The sequence below is a fragment of the Hippichthys cyanospilos genome, chromosome 3 (assembly GCF_059441005.1).
Source record: "Hippichthys cyanospilos isolate Australia breed blue-spotted pipefish chromosome 3, RoL_Hcya_1.0, whole genome shotgun sequence".
Taxonomy (NCBI): domain Eukaryota; kingdom Metazoa; phylum Chordata; class Actinopteri; order Syngnathiformes; family Syngnathidae; genus Hippichthys; species Hippichthys cyanospilos.
This window is the reverse complement of record NC_142371.1, coordinates 3,178,421-3,205,033: the sequence shown is the minus strand read 5'-3', so window position 1 is coordinate 3,205,033 and position 26,613 is coordinate 3,178,421. Positions and strand designations below refer to the sequence as shown.

General features: G+C 40.5%; 2 protein-coding genes across 3 annotated transcripts; both read left to right on the top strand.

Moving 5' to 3' along the window:
• The first annotated feature begins 8,452 nt into the window (after positions 1-8,452).
• On the top strand, positions 8,453-11,528 carry LOC148425475 (uncharacterized). The gene is made up of 8 exons (XM_088409478.1): positions 8,453-8,743; positions 8,821-8,983; positions 9,100-9,292; positions 9,389-9,481; positions 9,632-9,715; positions 10,313-10,366; positions 10,584-10,667; positions 11,457-11,528. The coding sequence occupies exons 1-8, from the start codon at positions 8,602-8,604 to the stop codon at positions 11,526-11,528; spliced, it is 885 nt and encodes a 294-aa protein (XP_088265604.1). The 5' UTR covers positions 8,453-8,601.
• A 1,039-nt stretch (positions 11,529-12,567) lies between these two features.
• LOC148425474 (uncharacterized) lies at positions 12,568-25,764 on the top strand. Of its 2 annotated transcripts, XM_088411931.1 has the most exons (14): positions 12,568-12,617; positions 12,798-12,881; positions 13,667-13,720; positions 13,900-13,983; positions 14,765-14,818; positions 14,989-15,072; positions 15,774-15,821; positions 15,901-16,038; positions 16,997-17,050; positions 21,542-21,650; positions 21,853-23,853; positions 24,049-24,201; positions 24,306-24,359; positions 24,845-25,764. In XM_088411931.1, exons 1-14 carry the CDS (start codon positions 12,579-12,581, stop codon positions 25,099-25,101), a joined length of 3,213 nt encoding a protein of 1,070 aa, XP_088268057.1. In that variant the 5' UTR covers positions 12,568-12,578; the 3' UTR covers positions 25,102-25,764. The 2 variants fall into 2 exon arrangements, with proteins under 2 accessions (XP_088268057.1, XP_088268058.1); XM_088411932.1 differs by lacking the exons at positions 15,774-15,821; positions 15,901-16,038.
• Positions 25,765-26,613: the final 849 nt, after the last annotated feature.

The window sequence follows — 26,613 nt, the reverse complement described above, 5'->3', positions numbered from 1 at the left end:
TGAATCCAAATTAATCTGTTAATCCGACAGCGCTAATGCTAGATATGGGTTATTAATATGCTTATGATCAATTTTGATTATTAATAGCATAAGTAAAGTATTAGAGTTCGCGTGAAGCAGAAATATGTAACATAATGTTCTATGTGCATTTAAAGGGATACAAAACCTATTTAGCCATTTTAAGTGATAAAAAGTTATTTAGTCTGTGATTCTTTTGATAATCATAAACTAAATAACCTATTTTTTATCTGTATGTACACCAATTAAAAACACATTTTGCCACTTGCGTCCGGTCTAAACTCAGGTAACGAGCAATCACGGCTCAGTTTACAAACATCATGTGAGCAAATGCAGAAACATGATTGGTTGAGTCCCGAGCACACATCATGTCTATATGTAAAGTATCTCAGTTTTTGTTTTTTGTTTTTTTTAAGTCAGTGTTTTGCATGGTTGGTGTCAAAAAATATGAGACAGGCAGACAGCTCTGATCTGCTTCAGTTCCACGAGAAAAAAACAACAAAAAAAAACAACTCCCAATGTAAATGTAGTGCTGTCTAACATTAAAGATAGCCTTGTCCGGAACTAAATGTTGTCTTTAGAACTGACAAAACTTTGTCATTTTAATTATGTTTTAGTATCCAATCTCATGCTTGAATGAGTCTATTTCACGTTTGAATTGAATGTTTTCATGCACTCCACTGTGCAGGAATACAAACAGGTTCTGGGACAGAGTAATACATTTAAACATGAGCCAGTTCAATGTCGTTGGGGAATCCCGGGTAGATAGAAATGCTGTCAATTTCGGTTGATTATGTGCACATGGGAACATTTCTATGCTTTTATAGGCCTTATATTTAGCTGTTGTGACTGGAATGTGCAACACCAACAAAAAGGTGAAGTGTATTATACAAAATGTAAATGATTGCCTATTGCTTTACTGTAAAAGTGTAATTGACACGTGGAAAAGTAAAACAACTTGAAACTGACAAATGTAATAGTGAATTTAAAAAAACAAAAACAAATGGAATTTGTGATTAAGTAATCACTCTTTTTGTTTTTTTAAACATCTTTTGATCGCCCTAGTTTTGCCATAACCTCTTCACTGCAATCAGTAATTTTCAACAATTTTTTTGTATCCTGCTGATTTTTGCGCCTCACGCTTCAGGGATCCGGTTCAGGATCCGCCTGTGTGGAGTTTGCATGTTCTTCCCAAGCCTGTGTGGGTTCTTTCCGGGCACTCCGGCTTCCTCCCACACTCCACAAACATGCATGGCAGATGTATTGACCTGCGACCCTTGTGAGGATAAGCGCCTCAAGAAAATGGATGGATATTTTGTATGTTGTTCGTAAGCAAAGTTCTGCAACTTTGTAAGGTTTGAAAGGGCCCTTTTTGTTGATGTCTTGATGTCAAAGTATGAATGTCCAATATGGTGAAGATAGTGCTATATATGTATGTCCATTCCATTGATCTTTTTTACATATTTTTTTAAAATTTGGCATTTGATTGAGTCTTTATCTTTTTGTACAAGCCATGACCTATGAGCTAAGCTTTCTGACTTTTCACTTCAAGGTACCTTGATAATTTCGACATTTCTTTGTACACAGCATGGGTTGGAGACACACCGTGCCGGATTTAGCCGGAGCATAAATGCACCCGCTGTGTTTCACATTAGGTGCAGTGTTCACAGTAGGTTCCTTGTACATACGGCACAGACAAAACTGTTGGTACCGTTTTTCATCGTGCGTATCATCACCGATACTTTTTGTATTGTTCTTGTGTCATTGCAGTTGCTATGCAACTTGGGTGGTAATGTTTGAGATGAACTATGGCCTGTCAGAGCCCTCAAATATATGCAGCTATATTTATGAAGTCAGGCACGACTGCCACAATCTCCAAGGGAGTAATTATGATAAATGAAGTATATTTCTCAGCGCTGGGCTTCCTTATGTGATTAATATTATCATTGTTATTTTCATTATTATTACTGTATGTCAAATGTAACATTGCCTTCAGGAAAATGATCATTTGTTATCCACTGACCAAGTGTTGAGGGTTAGGGTTGCAGAGAAACAATTGCAGAGAAAATATTAGGGCAGTCATTGTAGAATCGTTTTAGTTCTATCTATTAATTATTCTATTGAATATTCAAATGATCAAATAAGCTAATGAAACTGTATTTGTCATTAAAGTGCTAACAAAATGATTTTTTTTGATGGTTGAAGAAGTGATTGTTTATTTAGCATTGTTTCGTGATTACAAATAGTAAACACCAATTATGTTATGGTAAAATGCAAAATTGCTTGAGACAGATTCAAAAAACGTGAGCAAGGTTGAACCATCGATGCAACATTTTTTGTTTTCACTGTTAAGACCAATGAAAACCTGTTGCAGTGTTTATAAATGATAAACCATAGAAATTGAATGTAACAAGTAGGGCTGTCACAATCAAATATTTTCAGAAATAATTATTCTTCCGAATATTCTATCGATTAATCAAACAAACCAAAAAAATTATATCCATGTCGAAACATTTTTTTTCAGTTCATTTGCCAATTATTTGTGTTTCTTTGGACATGTTTAGTGATTAAAAACTAATCAAGTGAGACCACAGAAGAGGGATTCCAAAACCAAAAGGAAATAATTGTATAAAAACAAAAGACAATCAGCCTACTTTCACAAAGGACTACAGATATCCGAATATTTACGATTGAGAGGTCAAAATTGGAGGATTTGGGCAATTTGAAGTTAAATAATGGTTCTAAATTCAGCAGCTGATTATGAAATTAGTTAGTGATTAATGTGATAACCAATTAGTGGTCAATTCATCCATTAAATTGACAGTTCTAGAAAATATATAGCAGGGAGCAAGCAAAACAAAATATGTAAGACATACAGTGAATATGAAATACTGTTTGCTAGCCTGACCATGGGACCATGGAAAATTACAATGCATTAGATGCATCTGAAAAGTTTTGGAGACCTGTTTGTTTGCAAATCGTACACATTGTGTAATAAAGATTTTAAAATTCATCCTTCTGTTCTTCGCCTGCGTGCCTGGATCCATCTTTTTTTTTTATGCTTATATTTTTCTCCACCATCATGCCCACTTCAGCCCCTTGATTGCACTCCTTCCATTTTTGCCTTAGCCCTCAGCAGGGCCTTGTTTCATCAAGTAACTAAAAGAGGATTGTTCAAAAACTTTATTACACCCGGAAACAAGCAATTTCAAAAATGTCCATAAACATCTCTCACTACTCAGACTTCTGGTTAAAGGGGAATATGCATCGACAAAACTCTTGAGATGTTTCCTGTGATGTTGAGGACCTTACCTTGGTACGCATCCTGAACAAGTGTTCTACGGATTTTCAAAATAAAAATTCAATCACCGACTTTTGAGGCGCATCAAATATAAGGTTAAGATTCACGCTCCTATATTCAAGAAGATACATCACATATTGTAATTCCCAACACAGAAGAGTTGCGTGCCATCCTTCCCATCACTTTGATTACGCAATGTTCTGCCAGTCCTGACGTTTCCGCTGCATCTGTGATTCAGGGTTTGAAGGTCCGCCTGACATAGCCACGTGTTTTATTAGCAGAGGATATACTGTAATCTTAGCACTCTTGTAAAAATCACACGCTAAAGCAAAGGCCGTTGATCGCTTTTCAGCTATTGCGATTGTAATATTGTTACGTTTAGGGTGTTGTATTTTTCATTTCTTTCACGTCTTGGGTTTGTGTTGTTTTTTGTTTTCATTTCATTTTCCAGGTTTGAGTTTGAGTTTTATTCTTAGCTGTCTATTTCTCTGGTCCACTGTGTCAATGTCTAGTTCCACCTGCCAATCAATTCCCAGCTCCAATTCCCAGGGGGGTTGGTGCTGGCTGCTCTAAAAACCACATCCTCCTCCTCACTATGTATGTAATATCAACAGCGGCCAGAGGCGGCGCCAAAAAAACAAAAATCAAGCACAAACGTATGAACTGTTAAACTAAATCATCTCCAAAACATTATTTCGGGTGCAGCCCACGCGGCCCGGTACCAGTTGATCCACGGACCGGTACCGGGCCGCGGACCGGTGGTTGGGGACCACTGATCTAACTGGTTGTTTTTGGCACTTGTAAAATATTTAAACATATCAAGTTACTTGCCGCCCAAGATTTAGTTTTGGTGTATTCGTGACACACATTGTGGTAAATCTCTTGAGCGCATGCCTGTTTCCATGGTGTGTGCGGAGAAGAGCGTAGGCTGCTAGCACACACTTGTGTCAGTGTATGCACAGGAACCCAAATGAGGCATTATTAGCAAATGAATATCTTACGAGTCTCCGCTTATTGAGTCGCTTGCGCCCGATCGCCTGCGGACCGCACTTGTAATTACTGTAAGATTGCCTTGTTATATCGAGAGGCTTGTGCAGTGGACGGAGGGGCTTGTCATGAAGTCCCTCGGCGAATGACCGGCAGCTGTGCAGTTTTGTGAGAGGGACTTGTGTGCTGATTTCATGCTACACGACCGTAGTGCTCAAGTATAGTGTTTGTCATAAGACGTTTTAATTTATTCTTCCTGTGGTTACACCAGCTCTTCTTTGTGTATCGACTCTGTGATTATTTACTCGCATTCACTTGTGACATGGATAACCTGCAGCAAAGTTGTAAACATCCATTGCAGGCCAGAAGCTAAAGGCTGACTGGGTTGTGTAAAAGAAGCCAGTTTGCATCCTTCCAGCTGGCAAATCGCACCCAGTTTGAAGCTTTGAGCCAGCGGGGATTCCGCTAGCGTTCGCGCCCGGCGAAAGTCGAGCGATTTGCTTCTCTGCTTTAATGTAAAGCGTCAGGCAGATGCACAAAACAGCAGGCCTCATCCATTAGTAGAAAACTCTGCATTATTACTATTTCAACTTGCTTCTGAATTGGAATTCTCACTCAACTGATTTTGCTTTGCTCTAATCGTCTGCACAAAAAGATGTTTCATCAGTTTGTCTTCCCAAGAAGCTCATGTACTGTAGATCACACGCTGGTGTCTCTAACTTTGCAGATAAAGAGCAGAAAATCATTTATAAGTCATTCACATCTGTTGGATTGAGTGAGCTTTTGATGCTGACAAATGAATCCACACAAAGCTTTTGTGAACGCATCAGCAAGAATGCTCTCGTTTTAATTAGCATCAGTGCACAAGTGCAGTCTGGGTTCGACTATAAAAGCATTTCATTATGTGTGTGTCATTGATGTGCAGTATGCATGCACGTGGGCTTTTCTACTATATGTTCAATACTCAATCAGAGAGAAAGCTTCCGTCCTAGAGACATTCGAGAGAGGGGCAAATTCATTGCCATGTTGCAGGTGGGCCAAGTGGGGCTATAAATCAAAAGACATACCGGTGATGGGAAATTCATCTTTTTAGCGAACCGGCTCTTGTGGCTCTTGGAAAAATGAGCTTTTTCAGCTTCCCAACGACTCCTCTAATTATTATTATTTGTATTTTTTGCTTATAATTTCAACGTAAAAAAACGAATACACAAAACATTGTTTTATTTGTTTGTTATGTAAACGTATTTTAAATTATTATACAATATATACATCTTTCTACAAAAGTAAATGTTGGAGTCTCCCTTCCTTCTCACTTTGTGCTGTACTGTGTATTAATTGCCATCATGACCCCACCCTCTGCCCCTTTTTGATGTAATTTACAAATCAGAAGCGTGCATGGTGCAGCACACGTGGGAGGCTTGCGCTTATACTAGCTAATAGCTACCTGATATAGGTAGTAATAGTAATAGGTAATAGGTAATAGCTAACCTCAAATTAATTCGCTTCATTGACTTATTCCCCCCTCCTCAAACATGTGCACAATAGGAAGAAGAGACTTGCAAGAGTAGTGAGTGCAGAGTAAAGGCTGACATTGGACGTTGGGAAGAGTCCGGGCGTCAGGATGAGCCGTCTGAGGTCTGTAATAAAACACCATCGTAAAGCTGATGATGGAGTGTTATTTTTATTTTTATTTTTTTATTGGGGAGATTTGCATCAAACCTTTGTGACATTTGATCGCTCTGTTTGGCAAATCAGCGCACAGGGCAAGAATAGGAGTTGACTAAGATGAATAACCAGAAAGCGAGAGAAAACGCTCATTTTGAACGTCGTTACCCTCCGCATTTTGATATACAATGTCGATCGGGACAGCAGATGATTTTGTCGCTGGTGCAAGAGAGTTGTATGTAGCATATTGGTGTAAGGGTGTATTTATTTATGTATTTATTTAAAATTGAAAAACGAAGCTCTGTAGATAACATTATTATGGATACATCTTGAAAAGTAATACACACAACATAAGAGTGCTACATGTTTGTTTTCCACTGATGAATTTGGTGGTATTTCTGGTCTTTTAGCTTTTACCGAACATAGACAGGACCATGTATATTTCATCATAGACATGATCACTAATGTTCCCTTTTGAGCATTTACTGAACATAGACAGGGCCATGTATATTTCATTATAGACATGATTCACTAATGTTTCCTTTTGTGGCGGCTGAGATGGCTCGCTCTTCTTCCCAGCCTCATATTAACATTTAGCCTTCTCCTCTGCGTGCATGGACTATTGTGACTGTTGCTGAGCAGCTTTCTTTTTTTTGTGCGAGAGGCCTTCATTCACGACATGTTTAAATGATTGTCATTTAAACATCCACAAGAGCCCGAAAGTCATCCAGGTGAGCGGTACGTTCCAATTATTCCATCAGTAAAGGCATTATCAGTCATCCAATTGGTTGAGATTTTAACTCTCCACCGTGTGAGCAGTAAAGATTCAAGTCCATTTGGAGGGATGATTGGCGTGTTAAATGCGTGATTAATACCATCTGATATCTTCCATACATTTGCAATCCCTATTTAATGAGTGCCTGTGCAAAACAGATAAGATTCCCAGCAAGAGTCACGTGACACACACACATCTTCCTTTATTAGCTATTACCATGGGAACCCTGGTTGGTTATGAGTCAAGATCAGTCATCAAATTAAAAAAACAAAAACAAATCACTTTCCTCCTCTTGATCGTGCAAAAACAACAGATCATCTCAAGTACATAAATGAACATGCATCTTCTGAACCATAAGACAAGTACAGGATGTATTTACAGACTTTGAAAATAGAAAACATTGGATCTTATTGACCTCCATGACAAATTACATGTTGTGCTTTCACTGGGTTAGTGACATTCATACTCTCTTTTGATGTTAATGAATCAAGGAAATCTTCTTGCGCTGCCACAGATCGCCAGCTGTTGGTAGGCAGCAGGAACCTGTGTATAAAACGCACATGTGTGTGTGTGTGTGTGTGTGTGTGTGTGTGTGTGTGCGTGTGTGTGTGTGTGCGTTTGTATATATGGTATAGACCGCCAAAATACCAGACTTTTCACCTGGGAAAAGTGGACACTTGTGAATAAATTGACAAACCAAGTGTCAGTCTAATTCAAGACTTATATTTTAATTTTTTAGGGCATAAAAGAACGTTTTTTTGAAAAAAAAGAGGAAAATGTGAGCCTACTACTCAGCTGGGACAATAATTATGCTGTATTTATTTTCTAAATAACTTATAAATATGATTTTTGGAGCTGTCAATGTATTACACCTTGCATGACTTCTGTGTGTGTGTATGACACCCTGCTGGTCGTTTTTTATTATTGCACTTTCATACACACACACAAAAAACACACACGCTGGAGGCGGAGACGTGACGTAGAAGTTGGCGTGGCCTAGCACCAAATTTCCCGGGAAAGACTTCAATTTGCCGCGAAAGGGACATTGGACTGGCCTTTTAGGTAAGTATTCAATAAATAATCACTGTAAATACTTCTAGTTATACGTGAGTACGGTCAGCTTAGGTTTTACGAGGTTATTTTTTCATGAGAGGGCCTGTTAAGCCTTTTTTTTTTTAAAGACGTTTTTATGATTGATAACACGGGACGTTTTGTGCATTAGTTTATATGCAAAGGGGGCTGTAACAGGTGGATCTCTAGGTTTATATGTGTTAAATGTTTTTGCTTGCTTGGCCTCGTTCGTTCGATCCTAGACCTGTACATTTAATTGAATGGACCAGGTAATTAACGGAATACTTTTCCGCGTTTGTTTACACAAACTATTTGCAGCTAGTTAGCTGCAAGAGCTAACGGACTTCCTCATCCTTGTCCCGTTACGGTGATATATGTAGCTAAGCAAGAATACGGTTGATATATAAATGCACATTTGAGCGTAAAAATTCTACTTATGTGGCGGACATATCAATCTAACTTTATTTCTGTCGAAAAAATATAAATAATTTTGAGGTTACTGTTGAGAAGACACACCCATACTTTTGACCTTCATTTTTGGGGGAAAAAGTCCATATTTTACTTGGGGAGTTATAGTACATTCTGCCTGGATCAGACAGTTGCTCTACCATAATAATTGTATCTCATTTGGAAGAAATGGCGGACATGCATACTGCACATTGATGGGATTCTGCATTGTGACAGATTCACTCTTAATTTTGTCACGTACTGATGAATTCATTGAATAATGAGTGCCTTTTGTGTAGTGCCTTTAAAACCCTTTTTTTTCGTTGGCTTTATTTGAATGAAGGAGCTCTTGATTCAAAATCAGAAAAAAAAAATGCCAAGGCGAAGGTGTCTGGATCCAAAAAATGAAGCAAGACTTTACATTGATTCTGGAAAAGACAAGCTTGGAATGGATGTGAAATACATCAATGCATTCAAAGGTAAGCTAAATCTCACAATGACATTTGACAATTGATTCTTTCACCTTACATCATTAATGTTGTTTTTTCAATTCTAGGGCGAGGAGTCTTTGCTTGCGCTTCTTTTGAAAAAGGAGACTTCTTGCTAGAATATCGTGGTGAACTTATCAACATACAAGAATGTGAGAGAAGACAGAGGGTGTACCATAACAACATGAAAGCCTTCATGTTTGAGTTTCGCTTCAATGGAAGAGCTTGGTGGTGTTTATCAAGTCCATGTTTAACCAGATTTTTTTTAAATTTATTTAATAGGATCGTAAATCATGATAGTCTACACTTCCAAGCATATACTTTAATAATGTGTTTTCTTTTTCAAGTGTTGATGCAGCAAAAGAGGATGGATCGCTGGGAAGACTGGTCAATGATGACCACATCAACCCAAATGCCAAAATGAAGTCTTTAAATGTGCAAGGAAAGCCCCACTTGTGTTTGTTTGCAACACAGGACATTTACCCAGGAGAGGAGATCACATATGATTACGGAGACTCTGAATGGCCATGGAGAGACAAGGTGATCATAACAGCATGTGATGAGATTGGTTATTGTTAATAGAAAAAAAAAGCAATCAGAAAAAACAGTGCTGACTGTATGCCGTTTCAATCTCAGGAATCTGGCCTATGTAAAAAGTCCCAAAACAAATTCATGACAGGGGAAAATACAACTGCAGCCCCCTTAAATGCTCTGAAATCATTTCAGGAGGTAAATTATGCATTCTTTTCACAGCTAATACACTTTTTGGCTTGAAAAGGTTCACAGTATAAGGTTAGCATGCATCCGAAAATAACAGTAGAAATTAAGAAGTCCACTAAGTATGTGTGTGTTTTGACCCTTTATTTTTCTGTATGTCAGTGTGTGATGGAGAAAAGGGACCTAATGACCTTGAGCCAGACTAAACCTGGTTCAATACAACAGCCTCTAACCAGTTGTGAAAAGGTAAATCACCTTAGCACCACTAAGTATCATCTAGAATCCAACTTCCGATGGAGTTCAGCAACTACAGTATTTTCCATGTTCTTTGTCAAATCACCAGTACTAAAACTATTTCGAGGCTTATTAATATTAATAGACTAGAGTGCGATTTACAGTGTTTTTTTAGTCATTATTGCATTCTTAAGTCACACCAACGTCCATATATGTATATATATATATATATATATATATATATATATATATATATATAGTAAAACTACATGTGTATGTGTGTGTTCACATACTGTAGGCATATGATTTAAATTGACATTTCACCTCGCTCTATCTACAAGTCTCACAGTCACATATAATCACCTATCTGTTAGTCTTCAATAACTTCACTTTATCGAACTTTGTTTATTAACAACTCACATTGCTCTCGTATACACATGTTAATCCCCGCCAAAAATGACTGTCCCTTTTTCTCCTTTGTCATCAGTATGCACTTACTTTCATTTGCTTTAGAATTGTATTAAATGACATAACAAACAGTCATAAAAATTCAGCCTAACACGATCTATGGTCATCGAAGTTTAAGTTTTCTTTCCTTTCTGTTTACAGTATCCTGATATGGAGATGTCTCTCCAGCCCTCAAACCTTGAAGACTTTGAACAGGTACATCTGTATACATATGATATATAACATCAAAATATAAACATAATAATAACATAATATAAATTTAACACCATCACTGGAGTGAAAAACTGGCAAAGGTTTACCTTTCAGGCATATCCCTGCAACTTTATTCAATTTGTAATCAAACAATTCCCTGGAGTCTGACTGTTCCTGTGCATATCTGTGTGTTTTGACCCTGTATTTTCGTGTATTTCAGTGTGTGATGGAGAGAAGCAACATAATGACTTTGAGCAAGACTGAACCTGGTCCAGTACTGCAGCCGCTGACCAATTCTGAAAAGGTAAATCATCTCAGCGCCAATAAGCATCATTAAGAATCCAACTTCCGGTTGAGTTCAACAACTACAGTATTTTCTAAGTTCTGTGTCAAGTCACCAGTACTAAAACTTTTTAGAGGCTTATTAATATTAATAGACTTGAGCCAGATCCACTGGATTTGTAGTGTATTATACAGTCATTATTACATTTTTAAGTCACACCAACGGCTGTGTGTGTGTGTGTGTTCATCTTCGTATATGGCTTACACTGACACAGGCATATGCAGACATTCCCACCGCAACAATTCAGTATGGAGGTTTAGGAGTCAAACTCACCTCCGTATGTATGTGTGTGAGCTTGTAGGCATATGGTTTAAAGTGACATTTCACCTCACTTTATCTACAAGTCTCACAGTCACATATTATCACCTATCAGATAGTCTTCAATAAGTTCATGCTATCAAACTGTGTTTGTTTATTAACTTCTACATTGCCCTTATACACACATTACTCCCCGCTAAAACATACTGTCCCTTTTCGTACAATGTCATCAGTATGCGCTTACTTTCAATTGCTTAAGAATTGCATTAAATGACAGAATGAACAGAATACACATTCAATTTAACAGTCTCCGGAGATCAGGATAAACTGACACTCTATCAGTACTCTGTGCACTACTGTTTGTGAAATGACTAAGTAAAACTCAATGATTCTTGATCCTGTATCACTCAAAATCACCCCTGTGATGTCATACGATGTGCCTCTGAAGGTAGGGTCATCGAAGTTTGAGTTTTCTTTCCTTTCTATTTACAGCATCCTGATGTGGAAATGTCTCTCCAGCCCTCAAATGTTGAAGACTTTGAACCGGTACATCCATTTTGTTGAATATAAATTTAGCGGCATCACTGGGAGTGAAAAACTGTCAAAAGTTTACCTTTCAGGCATATTCCTGCAACTTTATTCAATTTGTAATCAAACAATTCCCTGGAGTCTGACTGTTCCTGTGCATATCTGTGTGTTTTGACCCTGTATTTTCGTGTATTTCAGTGTGTGATGGAGAGAAGCAACATAATGACTTTGAGCAAGACTGAACCTGGTCCAGTACTGCAGCCGCTAACCAATTCTGAAAAGGTAAATCATCTCAGCGCCAATAAGCATCATTAAGAATCCAACTTCCGGTTGAGTTCAACAACTACAGTATTTTCTAAGTTCTGTGTCAAGTCACCAGTACTAAAACTTTTTAGAGGCTTATTAATATTAATAGACTTGAGCCAGATCCACTGGATTTGTAGTGTATTATACAGTCATTATTACATTTTTAAGTCACACCAACGGCTGTGTGTGTGTGTGTGTTCATCTTCGTATATGGCTTACACTGACACAGGCATATGCAGACATTCCCACCGAAACAATTCAGTATGGAGGTTTAGGAGTCAAACTCACCTCCGTATGTATGTGTGTGAGCTTGTAGGCATATGGTTTAAAGTGACATTTCACCTCACTTTATCTACAAGTCTCACAGTCACATATTATCACCTATCAGATAGTCTTCAATAAGTTCATGCTATCAAACTGTGTTTGTTTATTAACTTCTACATTGCCCTTATACACACATTACTCCCCGCTAAAACATACTGTCCCTTTTCGTACAATGTCATCAGTATGCGCTTACTTTCAATTGCTTAAGAATTGCATTAAATGACAGAATGAACAGAATACACATTCAATTTAACAGTCTCCGGAGATCAGGATAAACTGACACTCTATCAGTACTCTGTGCACTACTGTTTGTGAAATGACTAAGTAAAACTCAATGATTCTTGATCCTGTATCACTCAAAATCACCCCTGTGATGTCATACGATGTGCCTCTGAAGGTAGGGTCATCGAAGTTTGAGTTTTCTTTCCTTTCTATTTACAGCATCCTGATGTGGAAATGTCTCTCCAGCCCTCAAATGTTGAAGACTTTGAACCGGTACATCCATTTTGTTGAATATAAATTTAGCGGCATCACTGGGAGTGAAAAACTGTCAAAAGTTTACCTTTCAGGCATATTCTTGCAACTTTATTCAATTTGTAATCAAACAATTCCCTGGAGTCTGATTGTTCCTGTGCATATCTGTGTGTTTTGACCCTGTATTTTCTTGTATTTCAGTGTGCGATGGAGAGAAGGGACTTAATGACCTCGAACAAGACTGAACCTCATCCAGTACTACAGCCGCAGACCAATTCTGAAAAGGTAAATCATCTCAGCACCAATAAGCATCATTAAGAATCCAACTTCCCAGTTAGTTCAACAACTTCAGTATTTTCTAGGTTCTGTGTCAAGTCACCAGTACTAAAACTATTTAGAGGCTTATTAATATTAATAGACTTGAGCCAGAGCCACTGGATTTATAGTGTATTATGCAGTCATTATTACATTATTAAGTCTCATCAACGTCCGTGGGTGTGTGTTCATCTTAGAATATGGCTTACACTGACACAGGCATATGCTGACATTCCCACCAAAACTATTCAGTGTAGAGGTTTAGGAGTCAAACTCACCTCCGTGTGTATGTGTGTGTGCTTGTAGGATTATGGTTTAAAGTGACGTTTCACCTCGCTTTATCTACAAGTCTCACAGTCACATTTTATCACCTTTCTGATAGTCTTCAATAAGTTCACGCTATCAAACTGTGTTAGTTTATTAACTTCTACATTGCTCTCATATACACGTGTTAATCCCTGCTAAAACATACTGTCCCTTTTTCTACAATGGCATCAGTATGCGCTTAGTTTCATTTGCTTTAGAATTGCATTACATGACAGAATGAACAGAATTTAAATTCAATTTAACAGTCTCCGTGGATCAGAATAAACTGACACTATCAGTACTTGGTGCACTATTGTTTGTGAAATGACCAAGTAAAACTCAATGATTCTTGATCCTGTATCAGTCAAAATCACCCCTGTGATGTAATGCATTGTGCCTCTGAAGGTATGGTCATCGAAGTTTGAGTTTTCTTTCCTTTCTATTTACAGCATCCTGATGTGGAGATGTCTCCCCAGCCCTCAAATGTTGAAGACTTTGAACCGGTACATCCATTTTGTTAATATAAAATTAACGGCGTCGCTGGGAGTGAAGAACTGCCAAAAGTGTACCTTTCAGGCATATTCTTGCAACTTTATTCAATTTGTAATCAAACAATTCCCTGGAATCTGATTGTTCTTGTGCATTTCTGTGTGTTTTGACCCTGTATCTTCCTGTATTTCAGTGTGCGATGGAGAGAAGGGACTTTATGACCTTGAGCAAGACTGAACCTCATGCAGTACTACAGCCACAGACCAATTCTGAAAAGGTAAATCATCTCAGCCCCAATAAGCATCATTAAGAATCCAACTTCCCGGTTAGTTCAACAACTTCAGTATTTTCTACATTCTGTGTCAAGTCACCAGTACTAAAACTATTTAGAGGCTTATTAATATTAATAGACTCGAGCCAGATCCACTGGATTTATAGTGTATTATGCAGTCATTATTACATTTTTAAGTCTCACCAACGTCCGTGTGTGTATGTTCATCTTAGAATATGGCTTACACTGACACAGGCATATGCTGACATTCCCACCCAAACTATTCAGTCTAGAGATTTAGGAGTCAAACTCATCTCCGTGTGTGTGCTTGTAGGATTATGGTTTAAAGTGACATTTCACCTCACTTTATCTACAAGTCTCACAGTCACATATTATCTCCTATCTGATAGTCTTCAATAAGTTCACGCTATCAAACTGTGTTAGTTTATTAAGTCTTCTACATTGCTCTTATACACACGTTAATCCCTGCTAAAACGTACTGTCTCATTTCCTACAATGTCATCAGTATGCGCTTACTTTCAATTGCTTTAGAATTGCATTAAATGACAGAATGAACAGAATACAAATTCAATTTAACAGTCTCCATAGATCAGAACAAACTGACACTCTATCAGTACTTGGTGCACTATTGTTTGTGAAATGACCAGGTAAAACTCAATGATTCTTGATCCTGTATCACTCAAATTCACCTCCCTGTGATGTAATGCGTTGTGCCTCTGAAGGTATGAGCATCAAAGTTTGAATTTTCTTTCCTGTCTATTTACAGCATCCTGATGTGGAGATGTCTCCCCAGCCCTCAAATGTTGAAGACTTTGAACCGGTACACACATTTTGTTGAATATAAATTTAACAGCATCACTGGGAGTGAAAAACTGTCAAAAGTTTACCTTTCAGGCATATTCTTGCAACTTTATTCAATTTGTAATTAAACAATTCCATGGAGTTTGATTGTTCCTGTGCATATCTGTGTGTTTTGACCCTGTATTTCAGTGTACGATGGAGAGAAGGGACTTAATGACCTCGAGCAAGACTGAACTTGGTACAGTACTACAGCCACTGACCAATTCTGAAAAGGTAAATCATCTTAGCGCCAATAAGCATCATTACGAATCCAACTTCCGGTTGAGTTCAACAACTACAGTATATTCTAAGTTCTGTGTCAAGTCACCAGTACTAAAACTATTTCGAGGCTTATTAATATTAATAGACTCGAGCCAGATCCACTGGATTTATAGTGTATTATACAGTCATTATTACATTTTTAAGTCACACCAACGGCTGCGTGTGTGTGTGTTCATCTTCGTATATGGCTTACACTGACACAGGCATGTGCAGACATTCCCACCGAAACTATTCAGTGTGGAGGTTTAGGAGTCAAACTCACCTCCATGTGTATGTGTGTGTGCTTGCAGGATTATGGTTTAAAGTGACATTTCACCTGGCTTTATCTACAAGTCTCACAGTCACATATTATCACCTATCTGACAGTCTTCAATAATTTCACGCTATCAAACTGTGTTAGTTCAATAAGTCTTCTACATTGCTCTTATACTCACGTTAATCCCTGCTAAAACATACTGCCCCTTTTCAAACAACGTCATCAGAATGCGTTCACGTTCAATTGCTTTAGAATTGCATTAAATGACAACATAAACAGGAATACACATTTAAACTTTTTTTATTAATTAATCGTACTTTCATTTACAGTGTAAGGAGTTCTATCATAATTTTGGTTAAATTATTCAGTCGTTCAAAACTAAATATATTTGTTCCAGATTAGCACTGGACTTGTCCCCTTTCACCAGGTGGCTACAAAAGAGCAGGTAAAACGGTTAGATTTTTCTGCTTCATTTGAATAAATTGTTCTTCGACACGACCGATTTGTGTCATGTGTTTTGACAGTTAAGAGCAAGTCGCCGACTTCAAAACCTACGGAAGCATCATGCTCAGCGTGAGGAAGCATTTGATAAGGCCAAGAAAAAACTGCTTGAGGGAGGGAAGCAAATGATTTTGAATCTGGTTAAGAGAATTAATGATTCGGTGAGTTTTTAATTCTAAGCAAAATTAAAATGCTATTTTGGCCGTATGCCAATAAATCACTATAAAAGTGTATATGAGAACATTATTCTTAGAACACTAATTTGCTTGCAAATGTAGCCAAATTTCTCAAAACATTCAAATTCACCATGAATAAATGGGAATGTTTCAACAGATTCCTTACTTACTAATTAATATAATTATTGCTATGGCTAACCTACCGCAAAGTAGGCTAGCCATAATAGTGTACATTAGTTTCACATCGTATACCAACACATCATGTCATGTGTGGTTGTCTTTGAGATTTTCAAAACCTTAACCTGCTACACATTTTCAATAGTGCAGCAGATTTTCTTATGTTAAATGCGCAGTGTCAAGAAAACTATTGGGTCATTTCCAATTGAAACGAAAAGTGAGACAATATTACGCTAAGAAGGGAACTGAGGGAATATTAATTACATAAATAATGTTTCATTTATGTAATTTGATAATGGTGGAGTAATGACAAATTTTGTAGGCTTGATAATGAATCATTAATATGGCATTGTCAAATACAATTGTGTGCAGGAATTCAAATGTTACTATCAATGTAATCAAAATTAAAATTTTAATTAAAAATATATATGCTCTTTAGGATAGTATTGTGGGGAAGTAATACTACTTGTATATAAACAGACTGTCCCTTTTTCTCCTGTCAGCAGTATGCTCTTACTTTCAGTTGCTGTAGAATTGTATTAAATGACAGTACAAACAGGAATACGAATTCAACCTAACACTATACATGGATCAGAAGAAACTGACACTCTGTCAGTAGTTGTTAGACGATTGTTTGTGAAATGACCAAGTAAAACGCAATGATTCTTGATCCTGTATCACTAAGAATCACCACTGTGATGTAATGTGTTGTGCCTACAACGGTTTGGTCATCTGAGGTTAATTTTTTCTTCATTTCTCTTTACAGCAGCCTGATGTAGCGCTGCCATCCCTAAGCTCAGAGTTTGAAGGCATTGAACAGGTATATTCAGTTGGTAAATTGAATTCATCCATCTGTCCGTCCATTATCTTCCGCTTATCTGGGGTCTGGTACCAGGGGCTGCAGCCTCAGCATGGAAGCCTAGACTTCCACATCGTCCAGCTCCTCCATGGCTATCTCCAGGCGTTCCTAGGCCAGCCGAGAAACATAGTCTCTCCAGCGTGCCCTGGGTAATCCCCGGGGGCTCGTCCCGGTGTGACATACCCGGTGGAAATGGGGGGGATGCCGGTCAGATCTGACAGACCCAAACGTATTGTGCGGGTCTGCTGGGAATATCTGGTAGAGTCCCACCTCAGAAGGCGTTTCAACTCCCAACTCTGGGAGAATTTGTCCCACGTTTCAGGGGAGGGGGACCATGTTCCGCGTCTCCATTATCGAGGCGCCTGATTGAAGTTTTGTAAGGTAGTAGGCGCCTGTCGTGATGTAAATCCATGTAACCTTTGGTTGACAAGGGTAAGGAATGCCCTCAAGCTGAAGTTCTATATCGGGAGTTCTATTGGGTCTTTTTGGCTTGTAGGAATCCATAGGCAGCTGACAAATACTGACCGGCCAAGCGGAGTGCAGCTTGGGTATTTGGCGAGGCAAAAACCCGGGCATGAGAGAAGTTCGGTGAGGCCATGGAAAATGAGATCCTGATTACTTTGAGAAGATTCTGGTCCACTATCTGGTGTCTCAGGAGGGGTAAGCAGTGCACCATAAATATTATTTACAAAGGATATAGCGCGCTGCTGACCTGTGGGCAGAATACTTCGAAGACCTCCTCAATTCCTCCGACATGTCTTCCTCAGAGGAAGCAGAGTCTGGAAGCACGTGGGCTCTCCCATCTCTGTGGCTGAAGTTGCCAAGGTGGTCAAAAAAAAAAGTCCTTGGTGGAAGGCCCCCAGGGGTGGATGAGAACTGCCTGAGTTCTTAAAGGCTCTGGATGTTGTGGTGCTGTCCTGGTCGACATGCCTCTGCAACATCACTCGGACATCGGGGACAGCGCCTCTAGATTGGCAGACCGGTGTGATGATTCCCCTTTTTAAGAAGCGGGACCAGAGGTTGTGTTCCAATTATAGAGAGATCACACTCTTAAGCCTTCTCTATAAGATATATTGGGGGTGCTGGAAAGAAGGGTGCATCAGGAAGTCGAACCTCAGATTCAGGAAGAGCAGTGTGGTTTTTGTCCCGGCCGAGGCACAATGGACCAGCACTACACCCTTCGCAGGATCCTCAAGCATTTATGGGAGTTCGCCCAACCAGTCTGTGTGTGCTTTTTGGACTTTGAGAAGGAGTGAAGGCCTTAGACAGTGTCTCTCATTGAATTCTGTGGGGGCTGTTTCAGGAGGGGGGGTACCTAGCCCTCTGATACGGACTGTTCGGGCCCTGTACCATCCATGTCAGAGTTTAGTCTGTATTTCCGACGGGAAGTTGAATTCGTTTCCAGTGAGAGGTGGACACTGCCAAGGCTGCCCTTTGTCACGGAGTCCGTTCATTACCTTTATGGACAGAATTTATCGTTGCATCAGAAGTAATGGGGGTCTCAGTATTGCTTCTCTGTTCTCTGCTACTAGTGATGATGTGGTGTTGTTGGCGTCTTCAGGCAAGGACCTCCAACTTACAGAGCGATTTGAATATGAAACCTATCCATCCATCATCTTCAGCTTATCGTGGTTCAGATTGCGGGGGCAGCACCCTCAGCAGTGAAGCCCGGACTTCCCTCTCTCCGGCCATTTCGTCCAGCTCCTCTAGGGGAATCCCCATGTGTTCCCGCACCAAGAAAGAGGCATAGTCCCTCCAGCGTGTCCTGGGTCGTCCCTGGGGTCTCCTCCTGGTTGGACATGTCCGTAACACCTCACCAGGGAGATGTCTGGGAGGCATGATAACAAGATGCCCGAACTACTACACCTCTACTGGCTCCTCTCAACGGAGAGGAGCAGCAGCTCGACACTGGGTCCTTCCCGGATGACTGAGCTACTCACCCTGGCTCTAGGGGAGAGCCCAGACAGCTTGCAGAGGAATCTCATTTCGGCTGCGTGTCTCTGAGATCTCGTTCTTTTGGTCATAAAAGACAGCTTGTGAGGGCAGGAACGTAGATTGCTTTCCCTTTTTGGTTCAGCTCTCTCTTTACCAGGGTTTGGAACACAGCAGATGTTGAATCGATCCGCCTGTCGATCTTCCATTCCATTTTACCCTCACTCATGAAGACCCCAAGATACTTGAACTCCTCCACTTGGGGCAGGACCTCATCTCTGACCCCGAGAGGGCACACCACCCTTTTCCGACTGAGGACCATGATCTCTAATTTGGAGATGCTGATCTTCATCCTTCTGCTTCACACTCAGCTGCGAACTGCTCCAATGAGAGTTGGAGGTCACGGTCTGAAAAAGCCAACAACACCACATCATCCGCAAATAGCAGAAATGAAACTCTGAAACCAGACCCCTCCTCAATGCTTTGGCTGCGCCTACAGGTTCTGTGAATAAAGGTAATGAAAAGAAATGGTGAAAATGGGCAGCCTTGGCGGAGTCCAACCACCACTGGAAACTGATTCAACTAACTGCCAGAAATGTGGTGTTAAAGGGACAAAATTGGCAGTATCAAGGCTTTGGGTACACCGTACTTCCAAAGCGACTCCCACAGAATTTCCCAAGGGACACGATTCAACACCTTCTGCAAGTCTACAACACACATGTAGACTGGATGGGCGAAATTACTTGTACTATTGAGGATCCTGCCGAGGGTGTAGATTTGGTCCACTTTTCCACGGCCAGGACAAAAACCACCCTGCTCCTCCTGAAATCGAGATTCGACCCCTGAATAGAATTTACCGAGGAGGCTGAGGAGTGTGATTCCTCTATAGGTGGAACACACCCTCCAGTCCCCCTTATTAAAAAGCGGAACCACCACCCCAATCTACTAATCCAGAGGTGTTGTCCTGGATGACTATGCGATGTTGCAGAAGCGTGTCTGCCAGGACAGCTCTACAACATCCAGAGCCTTTACAAATGCCGGGCGGATCTCATCCACCCCCAAGGCCTTGCCACCAAGGAGTTTTTTTGACCACGATGGTGACTTCAGCCCCAGAAGCCCGCCTCAGAGCTTCCGGACTCTGCTTACTCAGAAGAAGGCGTGTCGATGGGTTTTATGATGTCTTCAGAGTATTCTGTCCACTGGTTCACGGCGTCCCAAGTTGAGGTCAGCAGCACCCCATCTCCACTGCCATAGAGGTGACATTCCATGTCCCAAGAGCTAGCTTCTGCAGCTGGAGTTGGAGCGCCAAGTTTCCTGTCTTTGGCCGCCGCCCAGCTCACACTCCACCCGACCTACGGCCCATCCCACAGGTGCTGAGCCCCATGGGCTGAACCCGGCTGAGCCCCATGGGTGTGGGCTTGGCTACCAGGTACTCGCCAGCTAGCCCCACCTTCAGGCTTTGCTTCGGAGGGGGGCCACAGTGACCGGCGTCTGAATGTGGGCACCTCGACTCCATGTATTTTATCCATCATTAGAGGAAAATGGTTCATGCTTAGTCTGGTTCCTTACTTAGGACTTGTTTGCCCTGGGTGACCTTTCTAGGGGCATTAAGCCCCAGACAACTTAGCTCCTCGGATCATTGGGGCGTGCAAACCCCTCCACCACGATAAAGTGACGGCCCAGAGAGGGACGAGTGTGAAGCCTTGGGTCGATGATGATCAGAATCATGGTCTTTGTTGGAAAAAAGGTGGAGTACACTTTCCCAGTCGGGAGTAGATAACGTCCTGCCCCAAGTGTCGGAGTTTAAGTATCTTGGGATAATTTTTCAAAGTGTTGGTAGGAGGGAAAGGACCAAGCTCTCCATTAACCAGTCGATCTACATTCCTGCCCTCATCTATGTGTCATGGGTGAAAGAATGAGATCCCGGACACAAGTGACTGAATTGAGTTTCCTTCACATGATGATCTTACCCTAAGAGATAGGGTGAGAAGCATTGTCATACTGGAGGGTCTCAGTGTCAAGCCGTTGCTCCTCGGCATTGAGAGTAGCTAGTTGAGGTGGACGCCTCCCTGGTAAAGTGTTCCGTGCATGGGAAAAGGGCCTGGGATGACCCAGGACATGTCAGAGAGATTATGTGTTTGGGCTGGCCTGAGAACGCCTAGGGATCCTCCCAGGGGAGCTTGACGAAATGACCAGGGAGAGGAAAATCTGGGCTTCCCGGCTCAAGCTGGTACCCTCACAACCCAACCGTACTGTAGAATGAAGCGCTTGAAAATGAATGGATGGGTGGTAAGGGCGCGGTGTTGAGGCGGTATGAGAGCCGTTAATTTTCCTGTTTTACAATTTATCATGTCAACAGCAGTATTTTGGTGCACACAAAAACTTGGGTAATACTTTGTAATTGCAGCCACATTTGATCTATGCATCTTTGTTGTACTTTTTTTTTTTAGTGTGCAATCCCATATGGTTTTGAAATGTTCTGCCAACATGCTCTACAGAGATTTTTTCTTTTGTCCTCAGGAATGTTGTGAACATCTTCTTGAGACAATAATACTGTCTGCCTTTGACAAGTGTGTTATATGCTTGGGACCTATATCTTCTTTGACATGGACTGGATACAAATGCAAAGGTAAAGTAAATTGAACGCATTGCTTTTTCCAAAGTGTCCACAGTGAGCCATTATAGTCAGAAACCAAACAGCCTTGTAACCAAATATCCACAGCACCCTTGTTTCTGACTATGGTCCTCATGGTGTAACTATATAATTGATTGTAAAATTGTGTTGCAACTCTGACTGTATATTGGCCTAACATTTTCAAACTCTGTTACAGTTTGTTCAAGAGTCTGGCATCTATCCTGCTACAGACGGAAGAACGATGGGGATAGAATATTAGACTCCGATGAGAACAGCCAAAGTGAATATGTCCCAGATTCAGAATCTGATTCAGATTCAAGCATGATTTTGGAAAGAATACCATCATTGCCCAGTAGCAGTTCATCCAACAGATTAGACACATATGTAACAAACGAAGCCAGCATGACAAAATGTTTGCCCCTTCCTGCCAAGCCCGCAGAAGTCTCTCCCAGTGAAACACCAGATTCAGAGGTTTCTAATGAAGACTCATCAAATAGGCATGTGACAAATACAGATAAACAAACTCCACCTCTTGAGTTGAGCAACAGAAACTACTGTTTTGTATGTGGTAAACCACAAAGTAGACTGACTCGCCACCTGAAAGTACACATGTCTCACCCTGAAGTTTCATATGCATTTTATCTCCCTGAACACTCACAGGAACGCAAAGCGCTATTTCTTAAAATGCGAAACCGGGGCAATTTTCAACATAACACTGGGATCCTCAGAGGTGAAAAAGGACAATTAAAAGTAAAAAGGAGGCCTAAAGCTCCTGCTGTGACTCAAAAATTCTTGCACTGTATGCACTGTCAGGGATTATTTGTACGCAAAGAACTGTGGAGACATGTCCGAAGATGTCCTTTTAGGCCAGAAAGTGAGAATTTGGATAAACAAGAAGGACGAGCCAGAGTTCTGTGTTTGGCTACAGCCCAACAGACTGTATTCAGCCAACACTTCTCAAGTGGAATTTGGAAGATTCTGACTCGAATGAACACGGATGATATTGGCCTGGCTGTGCGAAATGACCTATCCATTGTTCAGTTGGCCCAGTCCTTGTACAGCAAACATGGACAAGACTCAACAAAGCATGAATACATTCGTCAAAAGCTCCGGGAAGTGGGACGACTGCTGATTTGTCTGCGTGCTGACTTCTCTATCAACAGCATGGAAGAAGCCATAAAGCCCTCAAACTTCCTGACAGTTATTCAAGCTGTGAAGAAAGTTGCTGGGTTTAATGACGAAAGCCTCTCCTATGAAACACCCAGCCTAGCTTTGAAATTGGGACAATCGCTCAAGAAAATTTGCGACCACATTCATTCTCGTGCCCTAATGGCAGAAGATGACACATTGGTGAAGTCAACAGAAACTTTCATGAAACTGTACAGATCTCAGTGGTGTGAGCTGGTTTCCCACAAAGCTCTGCACACCCTGAGCAGTGCCAAGTATAATAAACCAACAACACTGCCTTTCACAGAGGATGTCCAGGTACTTCACCAGTACCTCCAGAAGACGGCACACAGTGCAGTTACTAACTTGAAGGAGCAATTAACACCAAAGAACTACGCTGAGCTTGCTAAAGTTACTTTAGCACAAATTATTGTATTCAATCGTAGACGCGCTGGAGAAGTCTCAAAAATGCTCGTCAAAAGTTTTGACGAGAGGGACAGAACACAGCTGCATAAAGATGTAGCCATGGGCCTGTCTAAGCTGGAGCAGAGGTTGTGCAACTATTTCACCAGAGTAGAAATTGTTGGGAAAAGAGAGAGAAAGGTTGTGGTTCTTCTTGCGCCGTCTACGGTTGAAGCTCTATCACTGCTGAGTAGCAAAAGGAAGGAATGCAGTGTCCCGCATGACAATGTTTTTTTATTTGGAAGGCCTAAAACCCTGACCCACTACAGGGGACATGATTGCTTGCGTGTTTATGCAAGCTTGTGTGGAGCAAAACAGCCAGAGTTCCTCAGGTCAACTCACCTTCGAAAACATGTCGCCACACTATCACAAATCCTGAATTTGAAAAAAAATGAACTCGACCAGGTTGCAGATTTTCTGGGACATGATATTCGGGTCCATCGGGATTTCTACAGGTTGCCAGTCCCAACCACACAATTGGCAAAGATATCCAAACTGCTACTTTCCATAGAGAAAGGTGATCTTTCCGGGCTACAAGGAAAATCTCTGGATGAAATTGAAATTGAAGGTAAGCTAATGTTTTCTTTAGAAGCCCCCCACCCTCACCACACACGCATACATACACATACATCCTTTCGCGCTTGTGTAAATGGTTCATTGGTCATGTGAGCTAAGATCATTCTGTACTAATACAGACCAGTTTCTTCAGTTAAGGGTCTGATGGCTCACTGTTCTTTCATTATGACAACCTTTTTTTGTCTAGAAAGCTTGTCATTTAGTGAGACTGAAGATAATGACAGTGAGCCTAAGGGCATCACCAAAGGGATCAAACAACCATTGCCTGAACATGGCGAAGACCTGGATCCAGCATCAGTCTGTACGATCCTGAAACATGAACAGGAGTCTGGATTCAAGGGTGTGTTCTCAGTTTTCTTGATTTTTTTTCTTTCATTAGATGGGACAAGAATAGTCTTCTTGACAAGGCATTTTTCACAAGTAATTTTTGTTTTTTTTTATTAGATACACAATCACATGTGATGTTTACAAGAGAAGACACAGTCCCTACATCTAGCGGTAAGGCAAAATTTAAGATCTTTGAATGTTAAAACCCTCTTCCCATGGGTTCTCCTTTGGGAAGCACGGCTCTCAAGCACGCCTCCAAGATACATGATTCGTGACTGCTGCCCTCATTGGTCGATAGAAGGAGGACAGGGCAGGAGTTGTAATATACCCCAACTCCCATGATCACGCCGGGAGCCAATCACGACGTGTCTTGTAGGCGTGCTTGAGAGCCGGGCTTTTCAACGTCCCATATGCTGTTGTGACAGAGACTCAGAATGGAGCAATCGGGCATTGTAAAGAGAACTTTAGTCCTCTTTTCCAACCTGCAGCCATTCGAAAGCCTGCATTAGTCCCTTACCAAAAACTGTGAAGAGCAGCGGTTTCACGTATTTGTTTTGCAGCCTTTTTAATTTTCACACATTAGTCAGACTTACTTCTGATTGTTCAAGTACTTGTGTATAACTTTTGTTCTGTTTTTGACCATGCATTTCTCTCAGGAAAAGATGATGCTGGTCAAGATTATGACGCTAGAAGACAGCCAAAGAGAATGTGGACCAAACCAGAAATCGCTGCAGTGATGCGACATTTTGGAGGCCACATTAGGAAAGGAAAACTTGCCTCTAAAGTTGAATGCAGGCAGTGCAAGGAGGCAGAAGACTCTGCGTTGTCACAACGTACGGTACAAAATATAAGAGACTTTGTAAGGAACCGAATCATCACAATCAAGAGGCAGCAGGCTCAGAAAAAGCTGTAAACCCATAGCCATTTTCAGCAATAAAAAGTTTTTTTTTTCGATAATCAATCAATCAATTTCATGTACTCTTAATACTTTTACAAATATATTTTACTACTCAACTGAAAATTTCATCACCTATACTCAAGGCTCACATAGCGACAAATCCCGGCTCATCTTGGGAACGTCACATAGAGAATCCCCCAAAAAACAGTTGGAAAATGTGTTTTTAAATGTATTAATTGGACAGGAAATGCTAAAAAATGCTAAGAAAATGCTAAATAGGTGTATCAACTCTTTAGTTTACATTATTGCACTTGGATTAAAGTTGTTCAGATGCTATCCACATTTCCATGTTTAAGTTTGGAGTTCCACAATAGTTTTGCATTTGTTTAATATTAATAAACAGCTCCACTATAAAACTCACACATAACCAAAAGTGATTTGAGTTAGTGGATTTTTTTTCTTGATCTTGATAGACTCCGTTGGGTCTCTTGTTATTGTTAACTGAGAATGTCTGATTCAGTATTTTTGACAGACATTGTTTACAGTTTGATAATCAGGAATCGTTATAATTTTATATAATGCTGTTAATTTCATAATGGCAGGCTACTTGGTCTTTTCATTGAAAGAGCCTGGGTTAAAGGAACCATTGTTAATAAAGACAATTGTCTACACCCTTCATGCAGTTGCTTCTTAATTTGGTAAATTGTAGTTATGACAACATTGCCGTTTTAAGGTCTCAACATTGTTGATACTCTTTACTGTCTTGTGTCTATTAATTAGTTGTGAATGAGCACTTACAAGGTTGAAATCATCACTCATCTACAGCCAATACTCACGTTTGCTTCTGTGCACTTATTGTATAGAGGTGTCTGGTTAGTGTTTTTATGTTAATTTTAGGTGTTGGGGGTGTGCCCTCGTTGTCCATTTAAAGTCAACATATTCTTGTTGTGTCCATGTATACCACAATTCAAGTGTCATCATTGGTGTCTGGTTGGTGTGTTTATGTTAATTTTGGGTGGTGAGGGTGTGCCCTCGTTGTCCATTTAAAGTCATCATAATCCTGGTTTTGTCCATGCATACCACAATTCAAGTGTCATCCGAAACCACCATCTAGTCAGGTCTTGTGATCTCAGGTTCTGAACCTCTTTTCTAAGAGCTAAAGTGTTCTAAAATTTTCTCAATTTTTTGGTAGTGATTTGACCTTACTTCTATTGTTCTAGGCCCTTTTAAAAGGTGTGTCAACTTAAACCACCATCGAGCCGGTTTGTGACACTTGTCAATTTATACCCTATAAACACGTATGTGTGTGTGCGCGTGTGTGTAAGATTGGCGGGCATTAGGACCATGTCTCTCACCCAGTAGGCATGTTGCAATGGACCTTCGATGCTTTGAACCTGTTGGCTTTGTCTTTGCTGATTTGGACAGTGTTGTATGAGATTTGTGATGGCATGCAAAGAGTCAAGACGTACACTAGCACATCAACGTGTGGTATCTTTGTCCTGCCACACCAGCTCAGAGAAAGATGGT